Genomic DNA, 16,880 nt, shown 5'->3' with positions numbered 1-16,880 from the left:
AAAGGGAACAAAACTCCCTTCTCGCCTCCTGGGCCCTTTTCCTTTTGATCCCTCCCCCCTCGCGGCCCCCATGCTGACTTTGGGGTTAATTTTATTTCCGAGTTGGGCAGGCGCCCCTGGCGTGGGGCACGGGCTCCGGGTGTGACTAACGCCTGCCCCAGGCCGGGGCTGCCGCCACCGCGGGAGCTGCTGTAAACTCTTTATCAAGAGCATGTGTGTCCCACCCCACGCCTGAGAACTCGGGCTGGGCCAGGGGTCAGCCTGGCCCCTCTGGAAACACTCCCCAGCACGTGCGTGCCCCCTGCTCTCAGATACACACATGCACACACATTGTATGACCCCAAGCACACAAAGTCACACACAGTTAAACACCCAGGTGCACAACTGGACACAGGTACCCACAGCCACACCTATCACACACTCAAGCATGCATACACCCAAGTGTACACTCTGCACGCACAGACTGCATGCCCACACACGTACTCCCAAATACACGCACTCATAGACACACTCAAGCCTAAGTACCTGCTGATGCACATGGAGATGCCACACAGCCACACCTGTATTTACACTGACACATACCCCTAGTACCTGCACACGTATTCCTTACACATTCACAGTGACAGATGTCACACAGGCATATCCATAGACAAGAAGCCACGTACACACACCTGTATGCACATTTAAACACACATGTGTAAGCGCTGCAGCCGCATATACACTCATACTACCAAATGTGGGCACACGCGTTCACATACAAACCCACAGGCTACCATGTGCCCACGATATGCTGTTATACGCACACAAGTGTGAATCCTCATATGCACATATACTCGCATGTGCCACTCACACACTTTCATATGCACACTCACTAATACACAAGACGTGTGCACTAACACGTGTATGCCAAAACCCTCACACAACACACACACAGTGATGTATCCATGACACAGGTATTCACACTCACCCAGATTCGTATGTGAACATGACACGCACAGGGGAGGGGCCGTGAACACAGCTGGAGGCGGAGGCCGGCACAGCTGGCCCTCATTTAGCCGTGGAGGCCAAGGCCGTGTGGGGAGGGGTGGGCGGGCGAAGGGTCAGGAAGCAGAGGGCAGCGGGGCCGGGTCAGGGCTGCAGCGGGGGGCAGAGAAGGCCCTCGGGCTGGGAGGTCTCACCCTCTTGCCACACGCCCTTCTGATTAGTTTGACACCAGCAGGTGAGGCCTCTGCCAGAGGGGGGGCAGGAGGGGCAGCCCGTGACCTCGGCTCCCTGGGCTGGCCCGGCCTGCCCTGCTGCCGCCCTGTGCTGCTGGCAGCTGGGGGCTGCAGCCGGGCCTGCCTTTGGCAGCCTTTGGTCTGAGGGTCTGTGGTCCCTGCCTCCAGGCCAAGGGCCAAGGGCATGGCGGCCCGGGGAGGGGCAACTGAGACCAGCTCCAAGTTTGGGGACACCAAGGCTGAGGATGGGGGGAGGAGATGGGAGGAGGAGAGAGCTCAAAATACAGCTTTGCCTTATGGGGAGGGGCAGAAAGGGGCAGGATCTCTTCCATGGCGTTGTCTGACACGGCCACCGCCAGCCACATGTGGCTCTCGAGCACCTGAAATGTACCTGGTGCAACCGGGGACCTGAATGTTACCTTTTGCTTTAATTGTATCTAATTTAAATTTCAAAAGTGAAATTCCATCTAAGTTAGTGGTTGGAATGTTTTCAGCAGGAAGGTTTAGAACAACTTGCGTGTGTGTGTGTGTGTGTGTGTGTGTGTGTGTGTATGTCTACTTCCTCCATTGTCAATTTGATGAAACAAATGCAGATTGTGTAGTTCCAGTGAAAACTTAGTGCCTGAATGAAAATGGGTTGAATTTCAAGGACAGTGTGTGAAAAAAAAAAAAAAGAATGTGAAAGAGATCTCATTAATAACTTTATATGGATTACAAGTCAAAATGGTCCTCTTTTGGATATATTGGGTTAAAATAAAAAATACTAGTATCCCAATTGTAAAATGTGGCCACTAGGAAATTTTAAATGACATTGGTGGCTCATATTATGTTCCTTTGGGACAGCGGGACTCTAAGACAAGAGCAGTGTGAGTGCAGGGATCTGGGTCAGCATCATCTTAGGACAACTGTTCTTTTCTGGACCTCGATTTCCCCACCTGTGAAGTGGGCGCCCCGCCCCCACCCCAATACCACTTTGCAGCACTCTGCAAATAAACCAGAGGTCCTTGGGCGGGGTGGCGGGGACACAGGGAGGGAGGGGGACGCCCAGGGCGCCAGGCACTCACTCTGGCCATACTGGCCGTACTGGTAGCCAGCCACGGGGTCCACACTGTAGCCGGTGGTGCTGTAGGTGGGCGGGCAGTAGGACTGGGAGGTGGGCAGGCTGTCTCCCGGCTTGATGGAGTCAGCCCTCTGGCTGCAGCTGGCCGAGATGGAGGTGGCAGAGTCCAGGCCGCCGTGCAGCGGAGAGATGGAGAAATCAGCCTGGGGCTGTGGCGGCACCGCACTGGGGTTGCTCAGAATGCTCATCACCTGTGGGGGAGAGAGCGTCAGTGCTGGCCTTACCGCAGGCGTCGGGGGCTCAGACGCAAGTGTGAGCTGAGGCCAGGCCGGGCTGGCCTTGGACAGGCCAATGCTGGAGTCGCTCTCTTGAGGTCCCTGCAGCCTTGAGATCCTCGGTTCACCCTTGCCCTGTGGGTAAGATGCTTAGTGGTTTCTCTGGTTAAGTTCTGGCCCCTGGCCCTTCCCTCCACTGAGAACTTTGGGGAGCAAGACAGGCCTAGTTTACCCCCCCATTCCCAAGCCTGGCTCTGAGGGTTTCCTCGTGCCTGTTTGCTGAATGGATGAATGCCTCTGTGCATGCATGACTGAGTAAATGAATGAAGAACCAGCTAATTATGCCTCTCTCGTCAGACAGGGAGCTCCCCTGGAATAGGGACCTGTGTCTCCCCCATCAGACTGGGAGGCCTCCTCTTCCAACATAAATGTTAAAGACTCCAGATCTGTCCAGCTTCACCCCCAATCCTGTGCTTCTTGACTTTGAACTTCTTCCCTACAACACCAAATGTACACAGCCAATGCTTTCAAAGAGCCTTCTTGGCACCTTTGATTCTGGTAGCTCCTGGATGTCTGTGACCACCCCCTCACCTGCTTGGCCTGGCTTCACTAGCAGGAAATTACCATCAGTGCTGGCAACTTCTAATGCCAAGGTGAGGCTTGTGTCTAGAAACTCAGCTTAAAGAATTTGGTGTTGGTTCATTGGTGCGTTCACTTATTCATTCAACAAACATGCATTGATGGTGATTATGGCTCCAGGCCTCAAACTGGGCCCCGGCATTTCAAAGGAGGAAGAGCCATGGTCCCTGACCTCGGCAGGGGAGTCTCTGGGTGGGATGGGATGGCAGCTAGAAGCTGTCAAGATGTGGAGGTATAAAGGCATGACAGAGGCATCTCAGGGAGCCCAGAAGAGGGCACCCAGGAGGCTTGGTGGTCCAGTGACCAGAAAGACTGGGGAAAGGCAATGCAGGCAGCAGGTGCAGGCAGCAGGTATAGACAGGGTGAGGGGGCAGGGGTCTCCTGGTCAGTCCAGAGGAGAAGAGGGGGAGATGGAGAGACAGGAAGGCCCTTGTGGACCTGACCTGCAGGGCCTGGGACCCTGGGTGACCTCCTGGTAATGGCCCTGCTCATGGAGGGCAACCGCAGGGCCAGGGGCGGGGAGTGGGCAGCCTTGCTGATACTGCGCTGTGCATGGAGCTGAATCCATGCTGGGCACACGGTGAGCTCTCTGATGTCCCTACCCAGTCCCTGGGGAGAAAGCAGCCTTCGGGCACTGGTGCAGGGAACGTCTCACCAACCGGACGTCTGGTGAAAATTTTTACCTTCCCATTTTCAACCTGTCCCTGCCACAAGCATGAGGTGTGGCCGGGGAGGGGGGCACAGCTGTGGAATCCTCAGGCCAGGTGCAGACCCTGAGCTCCTCCACTTACTGGCCGTGCAGCCGCCAGGGGCCCCTTCACCCCTGTGACCACTCCCATCCTCACGGCGTGGCTGGGAGGCTGAGAGGCACTCTGGGCACGGGAAGTGCTTGGGCATCCTGGGCCCCAGAACCGCCAATCCCCCTTACCCTCCCCACCTCTTAGCCACGAACTCACATGACCTGCCCGATTCAGAGCCCTGCGGAGATGAGGAGGGCAGAGTCATGACACCCATTTCTCAGATGGAGAAACTGAGGCCCAGGGAGGGTGCGGCTTCTCCAGATCTTAACCCCTTGGGCGACCCCTAAAGCCTGATAATGTCAGGTCTGACTCTCAAGGATGGGTTTTAACCGTGGTAGAGGTTCTTACTCCAGATGCTTGCTCCCTGGGCAGCTATGGATGGGGGTGGGGGGTGGGGGGCGTGGCCCCTCTGGAAGCCCACGAGCACTGCCTCCCCCGATTCTTCATGCACCCAGCACACACTCCCCTCAGCCCTGGGGGTTGCCGCTCTGTCCTTTCATTCCCCACCCCCTCCCAGAGCCAGAGTCAAGGGCACTCGGCCTAGTGGGTCTGCTCTTATCTCCAACGCCACTGGTGCGGGTTTAGGTGGGACTATATGGTGTGTCATTCCAGTGAGACGGCAGTCACAGGGGGGGTGGCTTGGGGACAAATTGCCTGGACGACCTTGGGCAGCAGCCCTGTTTTGGGGCTGAGGTCTTCCAAGCTCACTGCTGAATACACTTCTGAGGGCTCTGTCATGGCAGGGTCCCGGGGGGCTGCTGGGGTGCCGGTGAGAAGGACCCTGTGAAGAGGGTGGTGTGAGAAGGCATCTGACACCACTGGGCTGGGTTTGATGCTTTCCAACTGCAGAGGAGTCCTGGGCCTGAGGAACCGGCCGTGTGTGTGTGTGTGTGTGTGTGTGTGTGTGTGTGTGTGTGTGTTTAGTGGGGCTGGTGGGGGAACTCGGGAGTCTAGCACCACCCTGGGGTTAGGAGAGCCGAGTCTCTTTCAGATTAGTTGCCGGATTCCCAGTCTAGACAAAACTTTCCATCTAAATTAAGAAAATCACCATCCATCCCACTCCCCAGCCCATATAAACACTAACCCTGCTCATCCCTCCAAGGAGGTCCAGTCCCTAAGAATAAACTCAGAGGCTTGGGGGAAATACGCAGAGCTCATTTCCTTCAGAAAGACAACGGTGGGGATGGGGGGGACTCTCATGAGAGTTTGACAGCCCTGGTGAGAGCGCAGTTGCATCCTTCCTTCCTGCCTATACCAAGATGCCAAGCCAGAAAGGATGGGATGGGGGGAGGCCACGGGGGAGTGGTTAGGGAGAGGGTGAGGGTGCTTTGAGAAAAGGCTGGGAGCTGGGCACAGACCCAGGATTCATGTTGCAAGGCAGGGACCTTCCGACAACTGTCAAATCTGACCACACCCATGGCTCCTCAGTACCTCCTGGATGAACAGGGCAAAGGCTTCTCATGACTGGACCCCTGCCTGCCTGTGCCACCTCCTCCCACTCCTTCCTACCTTGCACTTTATGCCCCAGTTATCCCAAAGGATATTGTTTTTCCCAAAGACATCCTTCATTCATCCACTTATTCATTCATCAAACCTTTCACAGAGTGCTACTGCGTGCCAGGCTGGAGATAGGGCTGGACTGTGAGCTCCTGGACGGCAGGATGGAACTGCGTTTCATCCAGCTCTGCAGCCCCAGTGCCTACATTGTAGCAGCTACATGCTATAAGCTCAGAAAAGCCTGTTGAATTCATGTGTATTCACCTTTTTTTTTTTTTTCTTTTTAGGGCCGCACCCACGGCATATGGAAGTACCCAGGCTAGGGGTTGAATCAGAGCTACAGCTGCCGACCTACACCACAGCCACAGCAACACAGGATCTGAGCCGAGTCAGTGACCACAGCTCACGGCAAAGCCAGATCCTTAACCCACTGAGTGAGGCCAGAGATCGAACCCACCATCTCATGGTTCCTAGTGGGATTCATTTCTGCTGCGCCATGATGGGAACTCCCATGGAACTTAGTGTTCCATGCCCCCAACCCTGATCTCTGGGCATGGCCATGCCCAAGCCAATGCAGGGAACTTAACAAATATTTATTGAGCACCTAATATATGCCAGACACTGAAATACAATAATGAACATCAGCAGCTCCATGACCTCCTGGAGCGGCCAGTCAGATGACAGAGGCTGCCAACAAATGAACAAATAATATAATTTCCGAAGAAACACAGTGTATGCAGAGTCGTCAGTTAAAACCTCTCCAAAGAGGTGACATCCAGTAAGACTAAAAAGAACCAGCCAAAGGAAGACAGAGCAGGGAGTTTTCCAGGCAGAAGAGCCAGCAAGTGCAAAGGCCCTGAGGTGAGTACACATGCAGCAGGTTTGAGACATAGCAAGAAGGTAATGGGAAAGATGCCGGGAGCAGCTTTGTCAGAAGGGGCTCATGTGGTGCCTGGTGGCTCAGGGGGCTTGGACCCTGGGCCACTAACAGACAGCTCAGAATCCGCTCAGGCCCAGGGAGCTTTTCCTGTAATGGGATTTGTTCAATGGGATTTTCCCTGGAACATCAAATCAAATTCACATCTGGGCTAGGTGTGAATGGGGGATGTGAGACATCTGTCTGCTCGCTCCCAGAGTGCCCGGAGGCCTGGGGACCAAAGGGCTGCCACTGCCCCCAACCCTGGTCTCTGGGCATGGCCATGCCCAAGCCAGTGCAGGACTCAGCTGAAGAGAGGTGGGAGAAGGGAGCAGTGAATGATTTTGCGAGTACATGGGCTATTACCCCCATTCTGCAGATGGGGAAATCGAGGCCCAGGGAAGTGAAAAGTCTTGCCTGAGATCACACCACCAGTGTGAATTTAGCCCGAGTCTCCCTAACCCCTAGCTGTGTGCCTTCCCCACAGCTAGCTGTGCTGGACAGCACGGAGAGACAGGCCCTTCCTTGCTCAGAGCCCCACAGGCCCAGGCGGCCCCCTCCGGCCTCTGGCTGCCCATGGAAGTCCCTCTTTGCCCACGGAAGCAGGAAGCATTTGCCCACAGTTAGGGGCCCGGCCAAGGTCTGAGGCCTGCAAACTTTTGAACTTGAGGAAGTCCTGTTCTGATGCGGTAATCCACCCCCCTCAAGAATGCTAAGGCCTCTCCCCCGGTGGGTTTTACTTTTTTCCCCGGTGAGCTTGCTTTTGCTAATGTATTACTTCTTGGTACGTTACCGTTACTAACTCAAAATCAATACCGACCTCCACATCTGTAAGGTTTTATCTGAAGGCAAATCTCTGGGCTGTCCGTCAGCCTGAGTGACAGCCATCCTTTCCTCTTCCCCCCACCCGCCATGGCCCCCACCCGCCCCCAGCCCCTTCCTCTGCCTCTGCTCTAAATCAGTCCCAGCCTCCACCAGACTAAATCAATAAGGGGCCAGCCTCACCCCCCTTCCGCCGCTGGGGAGAGGCTTGTAGGTTTTGGGGGGGTGGGGGCTGCAGGAGCCGAGCACCAGCCCCCCCCCACATCCTCTGCTCACCGCCCCCTCCCGCGGGACGTGCCGGCGCTCCCCTACTTTAAAAGAAGGGGATGGGAAAAATGTAATTAATTCCCTCCGTTCCTGAGCTGGCCCTGAGGGCCTGGGACCGAGGAGGCTGAGCTATGAGATCTGCACCCTCTGTGATAACCGAACGTGGCTTTGGGAGCGAGGCTGCAATTAGAAGGGGTGATCGCCATCATTGGGGCTCCGTGGCCAGGTTCGGGGTGGGTGAGTGGGGGCCGCAGCAGGAAGCAGAGGGGGGAGAGAGGGGTGGGGCCTGAGACTGGTGAGGTCAGGAGGGGGGACCTGGAGAGGCGCCTGGGGCCAGGATGAGGCCAAGCACCACAGGACCAGTGACCAGGGGACAGGTCAGGAGCCCTGCCTCAGCAAGGCTGGAAGGCGACCCTGAGGCCTCAGAGGGACAGGCTAGCACCAAGGGCCCTCAGTCCATCAGGGTACCCAGGGGTTCCCTGCAGCACTGGGGGCCAGAACATCTGCATGAGCATCCATGCTCTGCCGCTGACCAGCTGTGGCCCTGGGCAATTTCTTTAACCCTCTGTGCCTCAGTTTTCTCATCTGTATAATGGGAATGATAATGATTGTAACTACCTCTGGGGCTACTGGAAGGATTAAAGGAATCAATGCACAGGGGATGCTGAAGGCAGTGCCTGGCTCCTTACTTGTTCTCCATAAGTGCAAGCTCTCTTTCCTCCTGCTGCACCTCCTCTTCCACCTGGACTACATGAGAGAGGCAGACCCAGAGAAACCTTCCCTGTTGGGTACCCCGTCTTTTCCATCTCTTGTCCCATGGGGCCTGGCACACAGTGGGTGCTTTCGGAATGGAGGATCCATCTGCCTGCGCCCTGGAAAGGGAGCCAGGTCTGTATCACTTGCCCAGATACCAAGCAGATCTGGGGCAACTCAGCTCATGACGTGCCTTGGTCCCTAAGGGTCCCTGGATGTGCTCATTTGTAGAGAGTGGGTCATATCTTAGGACACAGGGCCCTGACGGTGAAGCTGTGAAGTCTCCAGACTACAACAAGTGAGGCCCTGAATTCACACACCTACACACCCCAGGCATTGCGCAGAGCAGCCCACGGCACCTCCATGGGGACACACACCTGAATCCCAGAAGGTGAGACAACTCAAAACGCCTCTTCTCTGGATTGTCAAATAGCTTTGCATCAAAACCCCAATAAGCCATCATGATGAACTTTGCCTCTGCACAGCTACTTTTCTTAAACTCACTGATACACTTACACACACATGCCTGCATGGAAACGCACCGAAACACACGCGTGAGAATGCTAGGAGGCACCTCAGAGCCTGGCGCATCTTCAGAGAGGAGAAATTGAGGCTCAAAGAAGGGGTGAGTGTCACTGCAAATCGATGGCCATACAGCTGACCACGGCCCCTCCTCCAGCCCCCAGGCTCCAGTCTGCCCCCCAGATGACGGGCTGGCTTGGCACCTGAATACTTTTATCTCCAAGCCTCGGATCCAAGGGCAGCCCTGCCTGGCCCACCCTCTGACTAATTCATGCCTGACTTGCACAAGAGGTGGGAGGGGGCCGTTTGGGGGAGGGGCAGCCTGTCCCCACCACCAGGGGAAGAGAAGGCAAGGGCACAGCTTGCAGGGATGGAATGCAATTTTCGCCTGGATTACATGACCTGTGTTTCTATGGACCACAAGCAGTCCCCGGCTGGGGGATGCTCTGGGGAAGCCAGATTCACAACCTGCCCTGATCCCTCAGGGGTCTGGGGCCTGGAGCCCATCTCTGCGTCCAGATCAAGCACCCACGGCAGGCTAAAAGCTAGGGAGAAGGGACAAGGCTGCTCCCGTGGGGTTTGTCTGCTCAGATATTGTTTTTCCACCTTGACTGCCCAGTGCAATCGCCTGGGGCGTCTCTTAAAAAGCTGCTGCCAGGACCCCGCCCTTTAGAGATTCTGATTAGTTGGTCCGAGAGTCTAGGCAGCAGGATTTTTTAAAAGCTCATTCCCCAGGTGATTCTAAGATGTTGCCAAGTTTGAGAACCACCGCTCTCAGATCATCACTCTCACTGCTACACACGCACAATACGACCCCCTATCCACACCCATGTGGGTGAAATCATGAGTGTGCACACAAAATACATACAGACGCTCGTGCCAGGAAGCACGCTTCACTATGCAGACAGGCCAACACGGACACACAAAGGGTGATACACATGAACAGCCACCCGCCCGCACGCCATTCACATGCTTCAAAGACGCACCCAGGCAAAGAGACCCCCACATGTTTGTTCACACTGCAGCCCCTCAGCCCCATAATCACCAGCACAGTAATGCAAGCCTACGTGCCTCCATTCACACCCGCTCCAGCCCCCGACAGACACCCAGACACACATCACATAAAAGCGCCCCCCCACCCACCCATCCTGCCGCCTGTCCCCAGCTCCATGCTGGGATTAGTGCAAGCGAGAAATCACCCACCCGGGCAGCCGCCCCACCGCCGCTCCCCCTCTCTGGCGCTCAATTCTCCGCTAAGAGGATCTGGGCCCCCTCCCCTCTCCCTGCCCCCTGTGGACAGCGGTAATGGGCTTCGGGTGCTGACTCTGAGCTTCCAAACAAGATTTCCTGCAGATCTCCCTGTCCCCACCCCCAGTCGCCCTCCATCTCTCTGCTGATGGCCCTCGCCTGCCAGCCCTTCCACCATCCACATCTTGCAGCGTGGCCCCCATCGCTCTGGAGAGCTGGTGCCCAGGCATGGCCAGCAAGCTCCCCTCCCCTGCCCTGCCTTGAGCCCTACCCCAGCCTCCTGACTCTCATTTGTCCCCACCCAGGCTTCCATGAAGGTTTCTCTGAGAACACAGCACCTTATGGTTTCCAAGGCATCTCCCTTAAATCTTCAGAACTACTCTATGAAGGGCTGTGACCCCATTTCTCAGATGAGGAAACTGAGGCATAGGAGGGGCTTACCCAGAATCACCCAGGGGATGAGTGGCAGCATCGGGGCAAGAAACCCTGACCCTGGCTTCTAGCCCAACACTCTTGCCCTGCACCAGTGTGCTCTTCATTTACATAGAGGGCTCTGGGTCATTCTTAACCCAGGGTGTGTGTGTGTGTGTGTGAGTGTGTGTGTCATATGGGTGCATATGGGAATATCTCACGGCTGCGATTAGGGTAGGCATGCATGCATGCATTTACTTATGGAAGTATTGCGTGTATGTATATCTGAATTTTATATGTGTGTTTGTGAGTCTGTGTGTGCATGTATATGAGCATGGCGTGTGCAAGTGTGAGTGTTGCGTATGTGCACACATGTACACATGGGAGGATGTGTGCAGGTGTGAGTTCTGTAGGTGTGCTTATGCGTTCGTGTGAGCGTTGCGTGTGCATTGCGTGTGACGTGTGTGATTCTCCTGTGTGAGTGCTGCTGCGGGTACAGCCCGTGAGTCTGGGCACATGTCACATGTCCGGTATTCCTCTCTAGTTGGTCTCACCAAGGCCACATGCTGGGCCCTGGGGACTTCTGAAGCTCCGAGGGCACTCCCTGAACACCCGGCCATTGACTGCCGTCTCTGGCTGGGAGGAAACTCCCCACCCCCAAAATCTGGCGGCTTCTCTTTTCCTTCCACGTGGGAGTTCAACAGACCGGACCCGAAAGGACTCAGGAAACAGGCTGTTTGATTGGAGAGGAAGGCTGGAAGGATGGTTTCTGCGGAGGGAGGGCTCAGCAGGGACCGTGGTGACAACACCAGGGCATGTGGAGGGACACCCTCTGGGAGGCGAAGCCGGAGAAGGCTGAGACGTCTTGGGCTTGGGCCTCCCTGAGAGAAAGTGTTCAGCCCTACAAGGGTTCCCCTTTCTGCCCTAGGCAGAGACGGACCTCAACCTTGGATTTGACCAAGAGCTGCTGAAGGCTGACGGGCTGTCCTATTCCCCGTGCCTGGCACATAGTAGGTGTCCAACAAGCGTTTAATCAGTGAGTGAATTCATGAATGAAGAAACGAATGAATAAATGTATGTATCTGTTCATCCCCAGCACAAGGCCTGGCGTGGCGCTGGGCGGATGAAAAGAATAAACGGAGGGTCATGGGGAGTGCTCGCACCTGCCCCTCTGCTCAGTGGGTCTCAGAGCCCCCTCCTCACCCCAGAGGTCCTTGCAGGCTTAGCTCGAAAATGGGGGGGATGCATAGAACGACTTCCCACTCATTGTCCAAGAAGCTAAAGACTCTCTCCTCCTCCCTCACCCCCTCTGGCACGCACAAGCACACACACAAATTTCCAGTATTTGGTCTACAAGATGTCAACCTCCAAATATCCAGAAACTTCTGGAAATATCTAGAAAACCAGCAGGAGGTGGTGAGGCTGGGGGTGCCGGCTTTGGCCTCCCCCTACAGGTGGATCCTGGGTCAGCCCAAGTCTGAAGGCGTCTGTGCCAAGAAGGGTCCAAGGGCCCCTGGCCCCTGGCGGGGGCTGGAGCTGCTGAGGTGCGGTGGGATTCAGGGACTGGCTCTGATGGCGCGAAAATGGAGGAGGGGGATTAGCGCAACTCTGCTCAGAGCCGCCGCGGCGCTGGAGAAGGAAGGGGCCGATCGCCGGGAAAGATATGACTATTTAAAGATAATGATTGCATAAATTTAATTAGCACACTTTCACGCGGCAAATGGCCGTTTTGTAATTAATGTATCTGGCCTTACTAAGCATGAAAGATCCCATCTCCTCCCCTCCCCTGCTGCTCCCCCTCCTCGGCAGCCCCTAATGAAAGACAGAGAGCAAGTGACAGAAACAGTTTGTCAGCTGGCTCCAGGTGTCAGGGGCCTAATTGGCTGCGCCGAGGGGAGGAGGGGCAGCCTCCGGGGCTGAGAGTGGGAGGGAAGGGGGCCTCCTTGACTTTGGCGGGGCCCACGTTGAGAGAGAGGAGGAGGGGGACCAGGAGGCCTGGGCTCCCGGGCCCCCTGGCAGTGGTGGTGGGGGAGCTCCCCCTCGGTAATTGCCCGAGACGAGGATGCAGATTGGCCATGGCAGCGACTGAGTGGTGGCAGGGAGGCCTCGTTAGTACCTGGGCAGACAAGCTGGCAAGTATCACAATGCGTTAAGGACTCAGAGCCATGATAGCTCAGGCCCCGCTGGGCGCCCCCAAGGAGCAAGATCCCTTAAGTGGGCAGAATGAATGAATGATTGAACCTCAGTTTCATCTTCTGTAAAACAGCCCCTGCTTATCAAGAGGCTCACAAGAAAATCTGATTGCGCCCTTCCACGGTTGAGCACCTACTATGCGCCAAGCACCTGCTGTGGGCAGACTGCACCACCATTCATTCCTTCCCCAGTTGTCAGAAGGATACGGTTTTAGTCTTTCTCGAATTGGAGTGCATGGCACCATCCATAGCACTTGCCACAGCTGTGGTAGCAGCCAGGCAGAATCGTTGTCAGGCAGCGAAGCTTTCTTTGAGGGTTTCTGAGAAGATCAAGAAAGGGCCAGCATCTAATCATCTTAGGTTCAATGACACAGGGGCGTTGGCTGGTCTGCATTACAGATCAGGAAACTGAGGCTCAGGGAAAGTAAAAAACTCGCTGGAGACTGTACAAGCACTAAGTGGTGGGCCCGGATTTGAACTCAGAAGGTGTAACTCTAAATTTGTATCTCTTTCTTTCTTTTTTTTTCTTTCCGGTCTTTTTTGGGCCACACCCACGGCATGTGGAGGTTCCCAGGCTAGGGGTCAAATGGGAGCTGTAGTCGCCAGCCTACACCAGAGCCATGGCAACGTGGGATCTGAGCCACGTCTGTGACCTACACCACAGCTCACGGCAACGCCAGATCCTTAACCCTGATCGAGGCCAGGGATGGAACCTGCATCCTCATGGATGCTAGTCAGGTTTGTCAACAACTGAGCCATGATGGGAGCTCCTGTATCTCTTTCTAACATCGACCTCAGGGACCCACTGCAAGGCCAGCTCAACACCCTCTCTCCCCCTGTGGTACCATCCCCCCTACAGGCTGCCTAGCCCCATGCTGGCCTGGCCCCATGGGGAAGCCTCTCTGTTGGGTGGGTCTAGCAGTCAACTGCAATAACATCCCCCAGAGTTAGAGCTGCCTGGTTGTCTTGGAAGGTGAGCAGGTAACAGGGTCGAGAGGGTTCCAGCTGCCACGGCTGACCCTTGTGCTGGGGCCACCATGGTGGCCTGTGCACTCTCATCTCTCTGACCCTCCACCAGCTTTACCAGCTGCCCTCTGCCAGCCTCAACCCCTGCCCAGTTTTCTTGGAAGAAGGCAGGGCAGGGAGGCCTTGAGCCAGCCGAGACCGGGTGGAGCAGGGCCCCGCCAGCCCTCTCCTAGACCAAATTCAATTTCGAAGCTTAATGAGTTTGCAGAGGAGCCGGGTGTGCTCACTGACGCCACTCCTTGCCGGCTGGGTGGTTCCCGGCCGGGCCATGGAGTGCGCAACGGCCTGAGCAGGGAGAGCCCTGGGCTCCATCGAGAGCGGCGGGGGCACCGAGCGAGTGAAAAATGTCAGAGCAAATTGCTCTTGACAGCGTTAATATCTGCACCTCATAGCAATAATTACATGTAAATAAATAGCAAAATCACACTCAGCTGGGGGCAGCTTGGGGAGGACAGGCGATGCTAAGGACCAGCTGGGGACCCGGGATGCTCTGCTCCATCCTTTTCTTTCCTTTTTACAGTCGCTACTCCCCCCTCCCCCGCAACCAGATTCTTGCTGCAGCACAGAGCAGGGCCCTCAAGATCCTGGCCACTCACACCGAAAATGGAAGGGAAAAAGAAAACCTTTGGATCTGACCACCCCCCCAAACCCTACTATGTTCTCACCCAGTCTAGGGGGACAGCTGGACCAAACATCCTCCCAGTCTCTTTCTCTCCTCTCTCCCTCAGCATGAGCCCATGTCCAGGTCTCTGTAGGGAGAGGCCTCTGAAATCCACATCTCTGCCCCTGCCTCTCTCCTGGGCACCCTCCTGGCCTTGACCTCCGCTCATGAATCGTCATCCAAGTCCGGCACCCTCTGTGTCAGCTATGACTGCATCACCCTCTCAGTCACCCAGACTCCAGTCATCTTTGCCTTCCCCCCTCAATCTCAACACCCACGCCAAGTCACAAGCTGACATGACGCAATTCCCCGAGCGTCCACTTGCCCTGATGCTAATTAATTGTAGGACGGTGGTCCACAAACATGGCTCCACAGTGGCAAAGAGTGCAAAACGAGCATGCGCTTCAAGAGATAATACACCAAAGTCCGTTACATCCCACCTCTGGGGCTTCAGCGGGCACATGCTCAAGGGCTACCAGAAGGACTTTGGGGTGAAGGTTGAGGAGCCCAGTGTGCAGCCAGGGTGGCCTCTGGCTGCCACGTTTGGGGACCTCTTGGTCTGGTTTGGCGCTTTTGCCTGTAAAAGCCAGGACCGGGGCTCCTCTGTGTCTGGATTCACAGCACTTAGCAAAAGGCCTTTGGAGGAGTTTGCGGGAGGAAAAGCAAGGCATCAAAAGGAAGCCAAAGGCTAGTAGGAAGGGGAGGAAGGACGAGAAAGGCACAGGGAGGTAGGCGATGAGGAGGAGGAAGCTGTCACCCAGGGAGGCGACACCTTCCAAATGAGCCCAGGGATGACAGGTAGCTGAACTGAACTCAAGAGAGGGACCAGTTCCTGTTTGCACGGTGGAGGGTTCCCACGGGTTAGGGCTCCGTTGCTCAGAGGGCCCGGCCCTCCAGCTACTTTGCCGCCCGCCCTGCCTGCCTCGCCGACACAGGGCAGGGAACGCAGGCTCCATTCTTTGCGAAACAAATATCTTCTCCGGAGCAGCCCCCGCGTCCCACACTGTCTTGTTTAGCTCACCGACTAATCCACTTAGGGAGGATAAAGCGCCTGTGAATCCCCATTTGATAAAGGCAGCCACAAAATTAGCAGAAACGCGCCCACGGCTCCGATGTACCAAACAAACAAGAGGCTGGGGATGGCCACGGAGAGATGCTGTCTCTTGGCCCGCCCCAGGCTGGGAGAGATGCGGCAGGAGATAGCCACTTTCTGCTGGCTCCGCGGGCTGGGAAGGCGATGCCCCAGGTTCTTCGGGAGGGGGCTGGGCAAGGTGGGGGAAGGAACCAGAACCCCATCCGCCCCATCTTCTATTGCATGCATCCCAATGCAGCCAGTTCCTCAGCTCCCAGTCCTGCCTGACTCCGTGACCCTGTGCTGACCACACTTCCATAGGTAACCATCTGTAACCCTAGCTAACCCTGTTTCAATGCTTACTTCACGCCTAGCAGCCTCTAATCGTTTCCTGTGTTAACCTATTTATTCCTCATGACAACCCTGTGAAACAGGTATTGCTGTCCTCCACATTTTATTTTATTTTTCTTTTTACGGCCGCACTTGCGGCATATGGAAGTTTCCAGGCTAGGGGTAGAATTGGAACCGTAGCTGCAGGCCTACGCCACAGCCACCACGCTAACACCAGATCCTTAACCCACTGACTGAGGCCAGGGATCAAACCCGCATCCTCATGGACCCTGTGTTGGGTTCTTAACCCCCTAGGCTACAACGGGAACTCCTTGTCATCCACATTTTATAGATAGGGAAACTGAGGCTCAAAGAGGTCCAGTCACTTGCTCAAGATCCCACTGGTAATCACTGCTCCCAACTGGAGAGGTGTTATCTAAAGCTCTCCCCTTCAACCATAACCAACTCGAACTCAACCTGCATCTCCAATCATGGTCACTGACTCCAAGAGAGGTCCCCAAACCACCTGGCAGCACCCCCCAACTATCTACAGCCCCCTGTCCTGCCACTCTGCATCAGAACCTTCAAAGGGCTGAAGCCTGTATGTCCCCTACCTGATTTGCTGACTGTCAAGTTCACCTTCCAGGGTCAGTGTCAGAGCCAAAGATATTCTTCTGTGCCTCACGTCCACTTTTGGTGCCTCTGCTGTCAGGGCTGGAGGGGCCTCCCAGCAGGTCCCCAGAGGTCTCCTTGCTTTGCCCAAGGGACTCTGGGCCCTTTGCTGACAGAGCCTCTTAACCTTGGTGGAAGGAGTACGAATATCACACAGATGGAAAAACGGTCTTGGATGAAAACTCAGCTTATCTGACCTTCACTGGCTCCTCTGGGGGCAGCTTTAAGGAGAGGTCTTCTCTGCTCTTGGGTCCAGGAAGAGGGGGGTCCAGGAGGGGATTCTGGAAGGTTCGAGCCCTGTGCTGCCTACATACCCACCAGCTCTGGCTTGGGGAGGAGGGGCTGGTCCCAGGCCTGGGGGTGGTGACATCAATCACAGGGGAGCTCTTGTCAGGGTGGCATCTGGAACTAAAGGGAAACACTCGTCAAAAGGCCAAGACTTCTCACCCTGGGATCCTGGGGCTCGGAGATCAACCCCTGCCACACCAGGAGGCCGGGCA

The 16,880-nt window shown here is 55.8% G+C and overlaps 1 protein-coding gene across 3 annotated transcripts in view; it reads right to left on the bottom strand.

Annotated features, from left to right (window-relative positions):
* Positions 1-16,880, bottom strand: part of PAX7 (paired box 7) — a 107,800-nt gene that overhangs the window by 9,689 nt on the left and 81,231 nt on the right. For all 3 annotated transcript variants that reach the window (XM_021095460.1, XM_021095458.1, XM_021095459.1), the window contains exon 8: positions 2,282-2,528. In XM_021095460.1, coding sequence (XP_020951119.1) covers positions 2,282-2,528 — 247 coding nt within the window. The remainder of the gene's footprint in view (positions 1-2,281; positions 2,529-16,880) is intronic.

The sequence above is a fragment of the Sus scrofa genome, chromosome 6 (assembly GCF_000003025.6).
Source record: "Sus scrofa isolate TJ Tabasco breed Duroc chromosome 6, Sscrofa11.1, whole genome shotgun sequence".
NCBI classification, from domain to species: domain Eukaryota; kingdom Metazoa; phylum Chordata; class Mammalia; order Artiodactyla; family Suidae; genus Sus; species Sus scrofa.
The sequence above is the reverse complement of the archived record's forward strand: the minus strand, read 5'-3'. Positions and strand labels throughout refer to the sequence as shown.